Source organism: Pogonomyrmex barbatus, unplaced genomic scaffold (assembly GCF_055798465.1).
Source record: "Pogonomyrmex barbatus isolate J1 unplaced genomic scaffold, ASM5579846v1 scaffold15, whole genome shotgun sequence".
Classification (NCBI taxonomy): domain Eukaryota; kingdom Metazoa; phylum Arthropoda; class Insecta; order Hymenoptera; family Formicidae; genus Pogonomyrmex; species Pogonomyrmex barbatus.
This window is the reverse complement of record NW_028297111.1, coordinates 1,244,474-1,257,649: the sequence shown is the minus strand read 5'-3', so window position 1 is coordinate 1,257,649 and position 13,176 is coordinate 1,244,474. Positions and strand designations below refer to the sequence as shown.

Sequence of the window (13,176 nt, the reverse complement as noted above, 5' to 3'; positions counted from 1 at the left end):
TTTGACCAATCAGAAATAGCTCCGATATTCTTCACAACTTCTGATTGGTCGAAATCTGTTGCTATTCCCTGTTCCTGTTTCCTGTACCTTTTCATTGTGTCTCAGGCTTTAGTGCCATTCTACAATAACAATAGCTACACATATCGAGTGCTCCATACGAACGCGACTTTATATGATTATCATGACGAGATAAAATGCACGTTTCGCCGGTCACGTCTAATCATCGTCTTACGTTTCACTAATGTCAAAAGACATCGACACGCGAACTCTAATTTATTTTACAATGACAACATGTGCGTAGGTCCATTGAAGAAGATATGTCATTGGGGTCCGCTTTCTGCGCTCGGTATGTGATATTTTCTATCAAAATACCCCACCTACCTATATTAATCATCTTTTAGTCATCATCTCATTTACCACACATTTGATAAAAACATTAAATTTCAATTAATAAACTTTAATTAATTTAATCATTGATTTCTCGCTGCAAAATTTCTATAATTTACTGTTTTTTTTTTTCCAATGCCAAATCATATACGTTCTATAAGTTAATAATTCTATTAGTAAATATATTTTAACGATACAATATTTCTTAACAAATTAATTTGATTTTAATCAATACATACATGGCAAATTTCTAAAATCTGCCAAATAAGAAAAAGCCTTGATAAATATTTTAATACTACATTCTATTATATTTATTTCTTTTTCCAAAATGTTATATTAAATTACTCAATATAATTAATAATTTTATGTAAAAAATATGGCATCAAACTCTAAAATATTTCAAAATTTCAGCTTTTGTCATTATTAATTTTTGTTACAGCAACAATAAAAATAATAACATTGATGACAATACACTGCAGCAGACAATGGTGGCCACCACAAGAAAGTTTACCAGCAGCTGCCAGTTTCTTATTATTCTTTACCCTTAGTGGATTAACTTTATTTCATTTTATTAGCGCAATTTTTGAAGGACCTGGTTATCTTGCGTTAAAATGGATGCCGGTAATATATGTTTGTCATTAAAGCCATTTGAATATTAAATTCTTTTATTTGCAACCAATTTTTTATTAACAAATTCATACTATTTAATTTGTTTTTATTACTTCATATTTGTTACTGAATTGTTACTTGATAACAAATTTGTATTTGAAATTAGAATTCTGATTAATTCCATATCATTTAGTTTCAAAATTTTATATATATATATATATATATATATTAAGAATTTTAATATATTTTATATTTTAAACAGTGATACTTTATTGAGATGATTAATGATATTTTATTTAAATTTAAGATATAAAGTAACCGAGATAACAAATAGGTTATCATATAATTGTTGTTCCTAATAATTTGTTTTAGGAAAATCCTGCAGATGCACAATATTTACAATATTGTATGGTTTGTCAAGGTTATAAAGCACCAAGATCACATCATTGCAGAAAATGTAAGAGATTTGATATAAGTCAATGCTTCAAGATTTATAGTTTTGCTTAGATATTAATATATGTTCATATTCATATTTTTTTTCTTTACTTCTATTCTTTGTAATTTTTTTTCAACATGACAATTTCAGACAAATTTAGAAACTAGCTGCAATCGTGAATTTATGATATGTATATATGTACATTTAGGATATATGTATAAAATTTTACATTTATTCATATATTTGTATCTTTTTATATTTGTAGTAATTATTATAAAATTAATAATTTAAAATAATAATATTTTATAAGAATAATAATAATAATATATTTTTAAACAGCATTAATGTTAAAAAAACGACTAACAATCTTAGTTTTCTTATGATTTATCGTCACATGCTATGAAAAAGATAGTTATGAAATGGGAAAAAATAGACATGAATACTAATTGATCGATACAAAACTATAAATCCTAAATAGTACGATACTGATAAATAACTGTTAAAATAATCAATATAAATATTTAATTTTTAAAGTTAGGCTTTAAAGTTATATGTACATTTTTTTTATGATTCATTCTTGTCAACATATTTTATTGGTGGAAAAATATTAATATAATGTAATATATATAATTAAAAAGAAGATTGTTATATCTTGTTAAGATCAATTGTCACATTTATGATCCAAATGAATTTATGATCCAAATTGATCTGAAATGGCGATATATACTCTATATCTAACGTTTTTTTTTATTCTTTTCTCGTGAGATTAGAGAAAACTAAATATCTCGCTATTAGCTATCTTCTCTGTGGCAATCAATGTGTCAATCCCGTTTTAATATCTTTTTTATCATTCTTTTCTTTTTGTTTGTGTTTAGGTGGTCGCTGCGTAATGAAAATGGACCATCATTGTCCATGGATAAATACATGTGTTGGACATTTCAATCATGGACATTTCACAGCATTTTTAGCGAGTGCGGTCGGTGGTTGTTGCGTATCCTCGGTTATATTAATTTCCTGGGTGGCAAATGTATTATCTCTCAAGCCTTTACCGTTTCCACCGCCACCAGTTTACACATTGATATTAGTAGTATTTAGTATTGGTTTATCAATCGGCGTTGTACTTGCAGTAGGAATGTTGCTATATTTTCAAGTAAATGTTTACAATTTTTAATAATATATTTAAATAACGTGTTAAATGATGCATTAATTCTATGATTTTTCAAATTATATAGATGTTGGCCATCATAAGAAATCGAACAGAAATAGAAGACTGGATTTTAGAAAAATCCCGATATCGGCGAGATGATACTGATACTAAATATGTACATCCGTATTCGAAAGGATGGCATTTCAATATTAGTCAAGTTCTTACATGGGATTGCATTCCTGTCGGTGATGGTATTACATGGCCCGTTATTGATGGCTGTAATCAATATACATTAACGGTAATTTTATTTTTATGCAATGGTGTGTATAATAAGTATTAATTAATGAATATTTGTGACATAATGATCTTTACAATTATTTATACAGTATTGTTACTTTGTAAAAGCTGTAATTATAATATGCTCATCATTGTTCTGTAGAGAGAGCAGCTTGCGCAAAAATTAGATAAACGGAAAAGAGCGCGTAGATATAGAATTATAAAAGCTACATCAGGATCAAAATTTCCAATTGGGCATGGTTTTGGTGTATTTTTTCATCCACTTTGTACCGATGAGCCTCGCATTAAGTTGGACATAGATGATATTGTAGTTGTCACACGTTGGAAAAAGTGTGTATTAAATAGCTTATATTTGATATTAAACAAATTTTTTAAAATATATTTCTTTAAATAATTTGCTGCTTGACAAAAAATTTTATTTCCTGCAGATATTGGCTGTTTGGAGAAAAAGAACAGAAGGATGGAGAAAATACGAAACGTGTAAGAGGATGGTTGCCGCGACCCTGTGCAGTAGAGGTAATAGAAAAATCTGTATGGCTCAAATAATTTGTCCAAAGATGATTAATTTTCGAAAATATATATGACAATATTGTTGCAAATATGAGAAATTATCATACTTTTTCATTTTTTTATATCATTTTTTTATAGTATATAAAGTTGAAGAATGTGTGTGACTTACAAACGAGAAAGATTATATATTCCATACCTATTTGTGTTCATATTACATTTTTCTTGTATATATTTACTTTAAAGCGTAGATTAAGACATATTTGCCATGTTATATACACATAGATATACGAATTTTTCCTTATTCATATTCTAGTAAGTTCTTAGTGTAATAATTTTATACAATAATTTTATACATGTGATTAAATAAATACATACACATATATATATATATATATATATATATATATATATATATATATTTATTTATTAAAAAACATAATATATAATATAAATATGAAGTTTTAATAATAAATCTTGTTTTATAATGAAAAATATTTCAAATTAAAAGTATTGTAAATCGTTAATATAAGTTTTTTATCGACTTTTCCTAGATAATAGTATATGTATTAGATGAAACTTGTGCGTAATTAGATTATAGAAAACATTTATAATGTGAATTTAGGAAACAAATAGATACAAATAAAACATTTGATAAAAACTTCTTATGATGCGATTATGAAGTAATCTGAAAGAAATATTTGTAGTACCTATACAGTCGATAGTCTGAAAAGGCCGTGGAAAATCAATAATACTGTGTGAAAAGTCACATTGACTTAGAGAACTCTTCATGCACATACGTGTAAAGTATGTCTATGTATATTAATGTATGTATGTATGTATGTATGTATGTATGTATGAACGTATGCACGCTTTTGCATTATGTGCGCTCGTTCGAAAGATTCGACACGCAATACAATTACTTGACATGAATACACAGTATTTATTCATATTATTTTATTCATCCTAATCGAACAGTGCAATAATAATATATGTATGATAATAGTCGGATTAGTATTCACACGCAAAAGAATATTGCATAAAGGTCAATGTTATGATTTCAGATATGATGAATTTATGTGTACAGTGTTACGTTTAATAATCGACAGTGAAAGGATATCATATTAACGACTCGCGAAATACATAATCAAATTCAACAACTCGATTAGTTGCAAGTTCTTACCATATCCAATAAATCAGTCAAAGATATGAAATGCTAAAAATTATATATACAAAACGAATATCTTGCGACGAAAACTGTAAACGTCGTTTTGTCGAAATATAACTATTGACATTTTTAAATCCGTTTTTACAATTTTATCTATTTTATTTAACTTTTATAAATTTCTTTCATCCATTCGCTCAAGATTTTGGAGTTTAATATAGTAATATGTTTTCTCTCTCTCTCTCTCTCTCTCTCTCTCTCTCTCTCTCTCTCTCTCACGTAACATATTCTTTTTGAAGAAATATGCAAAAAAAAGAGACGTGTATTATGAATACAGAACGAAATAGCAATAGCTTTAACAACAAACTAATAACAGCTATTCTATGTGACAATAGTAATAATGATGATAAAGATTATGGCTATCCTGTCAGATAAAAGGCAATGCAAATAATGTGATGTTTGTAGATATTCAAGCGTGCATTAATTTCAATAAACAGAGACTTTTATTTTGATTTTCATTTTATATCCTTTAATAAACTAATATCTAAAAAAAAAAAAATAGATGCATATTTGCAATTATCGTATGGAATCGTGACAACCGTGACAAATAATGACGCATTTCCTTATAAAAATTCAATTTAATACTGGCCAATATATTATTAAAAATTACTTATTTTGAGTAATAAAAACATTTTTGTTCAGTGCTTTTTAATGCTTAAAATAAGTAATTAATCACTATTTTTCTAGTATTAAATTTCTGTAAGGGTTGTCTTTTGATAAGAGATCAGCTTAACATTTGCTGAAAGTAATGTGTTACGTCATATTATGTGATACGTAAAAAGAAGTAACACTATTTACGGCAGGAATAATGTAATTTCTACTATACGTAAAACTCGTAAATATTCTCCTAAACGAAGAAACGAGAAGTGGAACCGGTTACAGGATCGATGAAGGGATCGAGTGAAAGTGAAGGATTAATTTAGTAAAACCGAGTATGCCGTTTTGTGATCTTATGGTGGGATCCCACCAACGTTTAGTTCGCCTGCAGTCGATCGAGTACTGCAGTTTCTTACGCGCGGATCTAACTCGCGAAATACAAAATATCTTTTTTATCCTTGCGCGACTGTTGTATAAACGGCAAACTGCAGTAAGTCTTTACAGTTTGTTCCATTATTGCGTAAAAATTGCTCAATCCTCATGTAAAAAGGTTTCAAAGATTTCTTTAGATTATCACTAATGTAATTTTTATCGATCAAATTATGATGTATCCCAAGTAATATTTTGTTGCAAGTTTTCAAGAAAAAAAAAAATGTTACTTATAAATTAGTCGAAAGATTTCAATTTCATGAATCTGATAACAATCTGTGACATTAAGAATATTTTATTCTGAGCTGTTCTTGTGTGATACCAAAAAGATGTGTTATTATGAAAAACATAGATAGCATAAATGAATCAATCAAATGGTATAAATATAAAATAAATATAATAAATGGTATAAATATGAATATAAATATAAGAAAAACATGGATGTTACAGTTAAATCGATAATTATTTGGATGTCCGGGAAAATATTATTTATTAAGAATATAAACTGTAAACGTGTAAATACTTTTAATTTTTTTCTATGAAAAATGATCGATATTAACAAAACTTTGTTGTCTCTCGCGTTATTGAAACAAAGGAACCGACATGAGGAAAATGTATCTCATCGGACACGTTACGATTTTATTCGCACTCTTCTCATCGATTCCCGTTTTTGGATTTCCGGATGGTGGGCCAGTGGATGCGTGCGTGAAGCCACGACCTAATCAACCCTACCATGGTCAGGCACGATCGCAGCCCTTAAACACAAGTCCTTACAAGATACTAGCTTCGTCGTCACAATATAGCCCAGGCTCGCAAGTCACAGGTGGGCGAAATGCACGCAGCCCTTATCTTATTGTGTTATATTATCTATCACCTGGATTTGAGGGTTATTTTTCTTATGAAGTAAAGTAAAATTTTCATTACTGAAGTCTATTGCCAAGTGGGAAGTAGCATGGATAAAATAGAGAGAAGTAGTAATTTTATCAAATTATATTGCGCCATATCAGAGTCTTTATGGGATATACAAGGGAGGATTAATATATATATTAGCACTTATGTGTGTGTATTTATATATGTCCGTATGTGTGGAGCTATTAACAAGAAGATAGATACATGCAAGAAAGAAAGTTGCGATCATAATTAAATAGAAAAGAAAAGTATAAAAAAAAAATATACAGATTTATAAAATTGTAAAATTAATATTGATAATGTTGAAAATTTAAGAAAGTTGAATATATTTGTAATATTTTGACAGGAACCATCCATTCTACAAAAGAAATTTATTTGAAATTCTTCAAAGACATAATTACAGTTATTAATGTTAGAAAGTGTATTAGAAAGTGCTTTAATTAGTATAAATTCAGGAAGCCATTATTTCAAAAATGCGTGGACGCTAAGCCATGCAACCAAATTATTGGTTCTTTTCTATAATATATCTTTATCATTTATACATATAATATTCTTTTTGAACTACGTACTAATAATAACAACAAGTAACAAGTTTTACAAAGTTTAATTTCAACAATTTCCCGATTGTTGTAGACTACAGTAGAAGATAAGAAAATTATGATTATGAATTATTACGCAATGATGTAAAATATTGTTTTTCAAATGTGACAGATTAAAAGAAGTATATTTTATATAAAAGAAAACACACAACACACAAAGTAAGAGCATAATACAGTACATCGCTTTCGTTCTCTCTCATTCTCTCTCCTCCTTTTTTCATCTCTTTATAGATTCTTGTCGCGTAACATTTAACAGAACTCAAAATACAAATTTATATTATGTATAAAAAAAAATGTACATAATTGTTTTATCTTTGTCAAGGAAATATGTGTTTTGTCCAATACGAGACAATTTATCAAGATCATAACTGCGAAATAATGTTGAATATCTGTAATGATATTAGCACGGTTGAGTGCACGTATCTAGATTTATAAAACAATTAGGCAAATTAGGTTAATGAAAGGCCCTCATGCATTTTCGAACGTGCGAATAGTTGCGTGCATAAAATATCACGCGTGATTAAACGTAGATGTCATTCATCCGCAAAAGAAGGTTGAAACGAAAGTCTGATAATTTATGAGTAGTTATGCAATGAGACTTTGGAAACTTACATTATGCAGTGAATAGGTGTTAATTAATTTCTATGATGCCATAATGTGGAGATTTTATTGAAAATCCTTATATTTAATTTTAAATAAATTCGTTTTTTTCAAGATATCAAGTGTAAATTTTTGAAATAATTTGAAACAAAGTAAGCATAACTTGCACTTTCAAAAAGAGAAAGATGTAAAATGTGTAAGTGATAATATGTAAAAAAATATAATTTTATTTATAAATTTACGATAAATTTATCTGTTGTAAATTAATTTATTATCTTAGATAAACGAGAAAATCCCATAATTTTACATAAATTTCAGTCGAATGCTAATTATAAAGATTTTATTTTATTTATGTTATTTTTATTTGATTATTTATAAATTAGATATATTCATGACAAATATTAATAAAACTAATATGAAAAAACGAAATAACTGAGGTTGAATTCAGTCTTTTCGAAATTCAAAACGAAATTTCATCGAATAAATGCGAAAAATCATAAAACGTTAATATATTATATTAATTTATTACAATATTGTTTAAGCAATTAATGTAACTTGATGTTTTTTAAAATTCTAGTATGCTATCTAATAAATAGTTAGATGTACAATATTCACGAATTTCCTCTTTTAATCTTTCTCTCTTTTCTTTCTGCAATTTATCCCATTCCAATTTACTAACATACATTTCCTGCGAGGTTTCCCGTTGAGAGAGTTGATATAAATTGACATACCGCGAGCATTACGTGCGACTAGCTGCCATTTCATTTATACTTTCAATCACTTTGCCGATATTCGCGCGTGATTATCTCGGACACGTAAATTCACGTGCGCCACGACAACTGGGTGCTATATTAAATATAAATTGCAAACGCAGATATAGCATTATATGGCGATAAGAGGCAGAAATTCGAATTTTATCTGAACGTGATAGCGTCCAGCTTTTTATCGGAGTCGGCCCATCTATTTTTCAGTCACCATAGAAGGTGCCCCATTCAAGGGATTCTTCCTGCAGGCGCGTGATACCAATACGAACAAATGGATCGGATCCTGGACGCGTACGCCAAACACGAATATACATTCCGAGTGTAGTGCCGTGACGCATGCAGATCCGCGTGATAAGGAGCAGGCCACCTTTATCTGGAACGCACCGGCGAACGAACGTGGCAACGTTTATTTCACGTACGTATCACGCTTTCGTGTAGCGGAAGCAACCGCACGGGAGATTGTTTGCGACGAAGAAGGACGACGTCGCAAAAGAGATATGTCGCAAATTACCGTTGTTGAGACTTGCATTGTCCGTATAATTATCATCCTTTCCTCGCAAGATATGACTTCGATGATGTATGCGCTATAAATATAGATATATATATTTATGTTTGAAACGATTACTTACGAATTGCGCAATAAACTTCCCATGATAATTTCTACTCTTATTGCCTAGCTTATGATGAATGAGCACATAACTTATATGCCTAAATTTAAATTAATAATTCTGCTAAAATAATTATTTAAAATTTTAATTTGTTTTATTTGATAGCTTCTAGCTGGAAGATGGTATTTCAGAAGATTAATTTAAAAAGATCGAGATACATGTTACTAATTGTTGTAATATTATTTTCTTTACGAAAGTACTTTTTTTTTACGAAAAACAAATTAATTAATTTTAATTAATTTTAAAATATCTTTAAAATTATGTCGACAAGTTCTAAACTGGTTAATTCATTTTTTTTTTCATAAAAGTCTAGAAATCTGTTATTTATTAGACTATGCCATATTATTACATATTACGACCTTCATAATATCTTAATTATTAATAACAATGTTAAAATAATTTTATATATTTTAAGTTTAAAAATTTAGTTACACAAACAAATATTTATTTTATAATAAATTCGAACAGATCGAGTTATTTAATAACGGCAAACACGTTGATCGTAAATTTATTTCAATAAATTAAAAATTATTTTTATTAACCTTTAATATAAATGGGACATGAATAATTTACAATTAGTTCTTTATACGAATGCAAATATTCTTAAAGTATTCTTTTAAAACTCGTGATATTCAATGACCTTGATAGCTTTTTAATCGTTACTGAGGATATGAAATTATCTTTTTCTGTACGCGTATTCGCACGGACAATGGAGCCGAATCAAATTTAATTTAATAACCGTAAAACGAGATATATGCAATGCATGCGCTATAATTCGCGGTCGGTTCGCAATTTCGGCACTGAGGATCTAATTGTACGACGTCGGTCGCCGGAAATAATTGCTTTTAACGCTCATTCGCAATTCCACGAATATGAGACTTGTTAATAATCAGGTGAATTTCCCACTACGATTTTACATGGGAAAGTTGAATCACGAGTCGTCGATCTCTCGCCTTGAATGCCTGAGTGCGTCACGAAAAACTTTAGACTAAACGCTCTTTAGAATAAAATGTTCACCGCTATAAATAGCTTCGACATTCAGTCATACTGTGCAGATGAAAAACTTCTCTATGTAAATTTTGCATAAAGAGAAATTTAATTATTACAATTATTAATGCAATTACAAAACAAAAGCATAAATAAAAGCATAAGTCTTTTTTTAAATAAAGGAAATGATATTTATCACATTTTTATCATCATATGCTTGAAAAAGTCAAGCATGTTAATATTTTATATATATATATATATATATATATATATATAAAATATTAACTTATTATAAAATTATTATAAAATATATATATATATATATATATATATATATATATATATATATACATATATAATTAAAAATATGTCATACATTTAAAAATAATATAATATACACCGATTTATTATGATTAAAAATAATTTATGAAAAAAATTATATAGTTTATTATAAATAGTTTATTATAAATATTATAAATTATATATAGTTTATTTATTATATTATATTATTATATTATATATATTTTACATTTGCTTACATTAAGATGTTTACTATAGCAATACATTTTGCTGTTTCAGTGGAACTGTATTAAAGGACTATGCAACATTCTGGTCCGATCTTGTGTCGCAATAAAAATTTGTCAGAGCATATTATCTGCATTTTTACACGTCGACGAAGTGCTTTCGCCAAAGGATAGATTCTACACAATTCTATACAAAGATTTTTAAATTTTATTCGTTCGTTGTGTATTTTCATATATATCTGCAATCTGTTGTTCAATATGTATTTTATATCAAATCATATATTTTTTGTATTTTTGTATCGTAGCAATGCGATGTAATCAAGCGTTTTAAATAATAAAAAAAATCATAGAAACGATCGCACTGTTTCGATTTATGCGCTTATGTTTTAATCGCGTATCTGTTTTTATTAACTTTTCCTTAGAAATTATTTAAGGAACCGTTCTTGTAATTTATTTTTATTTATCAGACTTTTTTATTACAACCTTTTTTCAGCGATTTTATTTCCTTCTCGATTTTGAAAGGAAAGGAGTTGCAGATGAAAGAGATTCTCGATCGTCAGGCACGTTTGCGTAATAATCATTCGGTCAACCGAATGTGAATTATAATGTCTGCAACATCCTAGAAGAACTCGTTTTGTCTGAAATGCCATTAAAAGAGGTTAGTCAAGTCGATTGGTAAGATATGTACATAATTTATAAGTAACATCGTTATAATTTAAAAAAAAGGTCTTTTGTTATCATTGTTATTCAACTTGTCGAGATTACCATCTACTTGCCGAATAATTAGAGTCAATTTACGAAGAACCTGCAATTTCCGCATTTTATTTTTGCAATGTAATACAATTTTCTGATATAAACTAATGCAAAAAATAAGATATTTAATAAAAATATAAAAAAATTATGGAATGCAAAATATTAAATTCTTTTACTGTGAGCACAATAAAATAATTCTATCTAATTTGAGATTTATGTGCAGGTGTCTTTGTTCTTTTTTTTTTTTTAAATTACAAACATTGTACCATCTAAAATTAATACAATTATAGTGCTAAGCAGGAAAGTTAATTTAGCACCGTGTGTTTGATTTCCCCTTTTATTTGTCTAAAGTTGCATATAAGTGTAAGATAAAAATATAATCTCTGATTTAAAATCATTTTATTTTAATTTTGTAAGAAAACGATATGCAATTTTTATTAAATTGGTAAAATTTTACTTACGGTTCCATAGTTTATTATTTTTAAATTACATAAACGCTGCACACACAGTAAATGAGCTTCGATGAATTACCACACATCACAGCATCTCGGTGAGATGCATCGGTTCAATCATTTCCTCATCCCGTTAATGGAACTCAGCACGCTTTTACGTGAGCAGAAGGCTCGAGGAACGTGTTACATAAGACTTGGCTTGTCGAAGTAAAAGTGGGCCACACTAGCATTACCTGACAAGTCTCTAAGACTCCTTTTTTTTGCTCTTACCGTTTGATTTTGTTCGAAAGGATCGAAGAAATTGATCCCGCATCGTCGTAATATTTCTCTTGATAGACATCGGGATGTTGACACAAATGTTCAAACACATCACGACTCTTTTTGTTTCTTATTTTGTATTAATACAAAATAATAGACTATAAGTGCTATCGTAATTATCGTCACGTGATAATTAATATAACAAATTATTGAATTTGACAAGCTTGGTGAGCTTTTGAGAGAGAGAGAGAGAGAGAGAGAGAGAGAGAGAGAGAGAGAAGACATAACATGTTTGAATATGATATGATTCTTTTTGGCAAAAAAAGAGTTAAGTATATCACATAATCAATGAAGTTATTATTAGAATATAGATGGATATTATAAATGAACGGATAAAAAAGAAGCGACGCTTTACATACTCAGAATGAAAAATTGAATGATAAAAAAATCTAAATTACATTTTTATTTATATATGACATTAATTGTAGTAATTAATTTGTAGCGTTAACTCTTAATTGTAATAATAGAAAAAATGATTAATATTAGATTAATTAATATTGAAATAGTTGACTAAATAAAGTAATAAAGTAAAAATGTAATAAAATAAATGCTTTTAATAATAGCTTTAGGCAAATTAGTACGATTCACATAATAAGGAAGAATATAATAAAAATATAAAACACATTAATCTGGCAAAAATTTTGATTCACAATATTTATCACATGGTTCGTTTTAAGAACAGATGCACATATATATACATATACAAATGACGTAATGGCATGTAATATAATTAATATCAAAATAACATAGTTACATGAAGTGCATAATTATAGCACATCTATATCATGTGACTAGTTAGTACGCTGATAATTATTATCTGAATTTGATAGATACGAATGTTTCCTAATGAACTAGTTAAAGCGTAGTGCCAGTATGTTTAATTTATTGCATAAACTATAAAAATTTCTTGATAATTTACATAATTTATTCTATAATTTATGATTTTTATGATTTTTATGATTTAACAT

At 28.0% G+C, this 13,176-nt stretch overlaps 2 protein-coding genes across 6 annotated transcripts; both read left to right on the top strand.

The window, feature by feature from the left end:
* Window positions 1-137: 137 nt before the first annotated feature.
* LOC105425473 (palmitoyltransferase ZDHHC6) lies at window positions 138-4,685 on the top strand. Of its 5 annotated transcripts, none has more exons than XM_089073544.1 (8): window positions 138-346; window positions 827-1,008; window positions 1,369-1,453; window positions 2,308-2,582; window positions 2,665-2,877; window positions 3,019-3,206; window positions 3,305-3,392; window positions 3,525-4,316. In XM_089073544.1, exons 1-8 carry the CDS (start codon window positions 292-294, stop codon window positions 3,666-3,668), a joined length of 1,230 nt encoding a protein of 409 aa, XP_088929670.1. In that variant the 5' UTR covers window positions 138-291; the 3' UTR covers window positions 3,669-4,316. The 5 variants fall into 5 exon arrangements, with proteins under 5 accessions (XP_088929670.1, XP_088929672.1, XP_088929671.1 ...); XM_089073546.1 differs by lacking the exon at window positions 3,525-4,316 and adding an exon at window positions 4,448-4,685 and having other exon boundaries at window positions 140-346; XM_089073545.1 differs by having other exon boundaries at window positions 141-346; window positions 3,305-3,774.
* An 832-nt stretch (window positions 4,686-5,517) lies between these two features.
* LOC105425489 (putative defense protein 3) lies at window positions 5,518-11,041 on the top strand. The gene is made up of 4 exons (XM_089073557.1): window positions 5,518-5,695; window positions 6,230-6,457; window positions 8,714-8,921; window positions 10,741-11,041. Exons 2-4 carry the CDS (start codon window positions 6,238-6,240, stop codon window positions 10,793-10,795), a joined length of 483 nt encoding a protein of 160 aa, XP_088929683.1. The 5' UTR covers window positions 5,518-5,695; window positions 6,230-6,237; the 3' UTR covers window positions 10,796-11,041.
* Window positions 11,042-13,176: the final 2,135 nt, after the last annotated feature.

Coding starts and splice junctions, on each gene's coding strand:
- LOC105425489 (XM_089073557.1), top strand. CDS start 6,238: ATGAGGAAAATGTATCTCATCGGACACGTTACGATTTTATTCGCACTC. Junction 6,458..8,713: donor CCCAGGCTCGCAAGTCACAG/GTGGGCGAAATG, acceptor TCTATTTTTCAG/TCACCATAGAAGGTGCCCCA. Junction 8,922..10,740: donor CGTGGCAACGTTTATTTCAC/GTACGTATCACG, acceptor TTGCTGTTTCAG/TGGAACTGTATTAAAGGACT.
- LOC105425473 (XM_089073544.1), top strand. CDS start 292: ATGTGCGTAGGTCCATTGAAGAAGATATGTCATTGGGGTCCGCTTTCT. Junction 2,583..2,664: donor GAATGTTGCTATATTTTCAA/GTAAATGTTTAC, acceptor CAAATTATATAG/ATGTTGGCCATCATAAGAAA. Junction 2,878..3,018: donor GTAATCAATATACATTAACG/GTAATTTTATTT, acceptor ATTGTTCTGTAG/AGAGAGCAGCTTGCGCAAAA.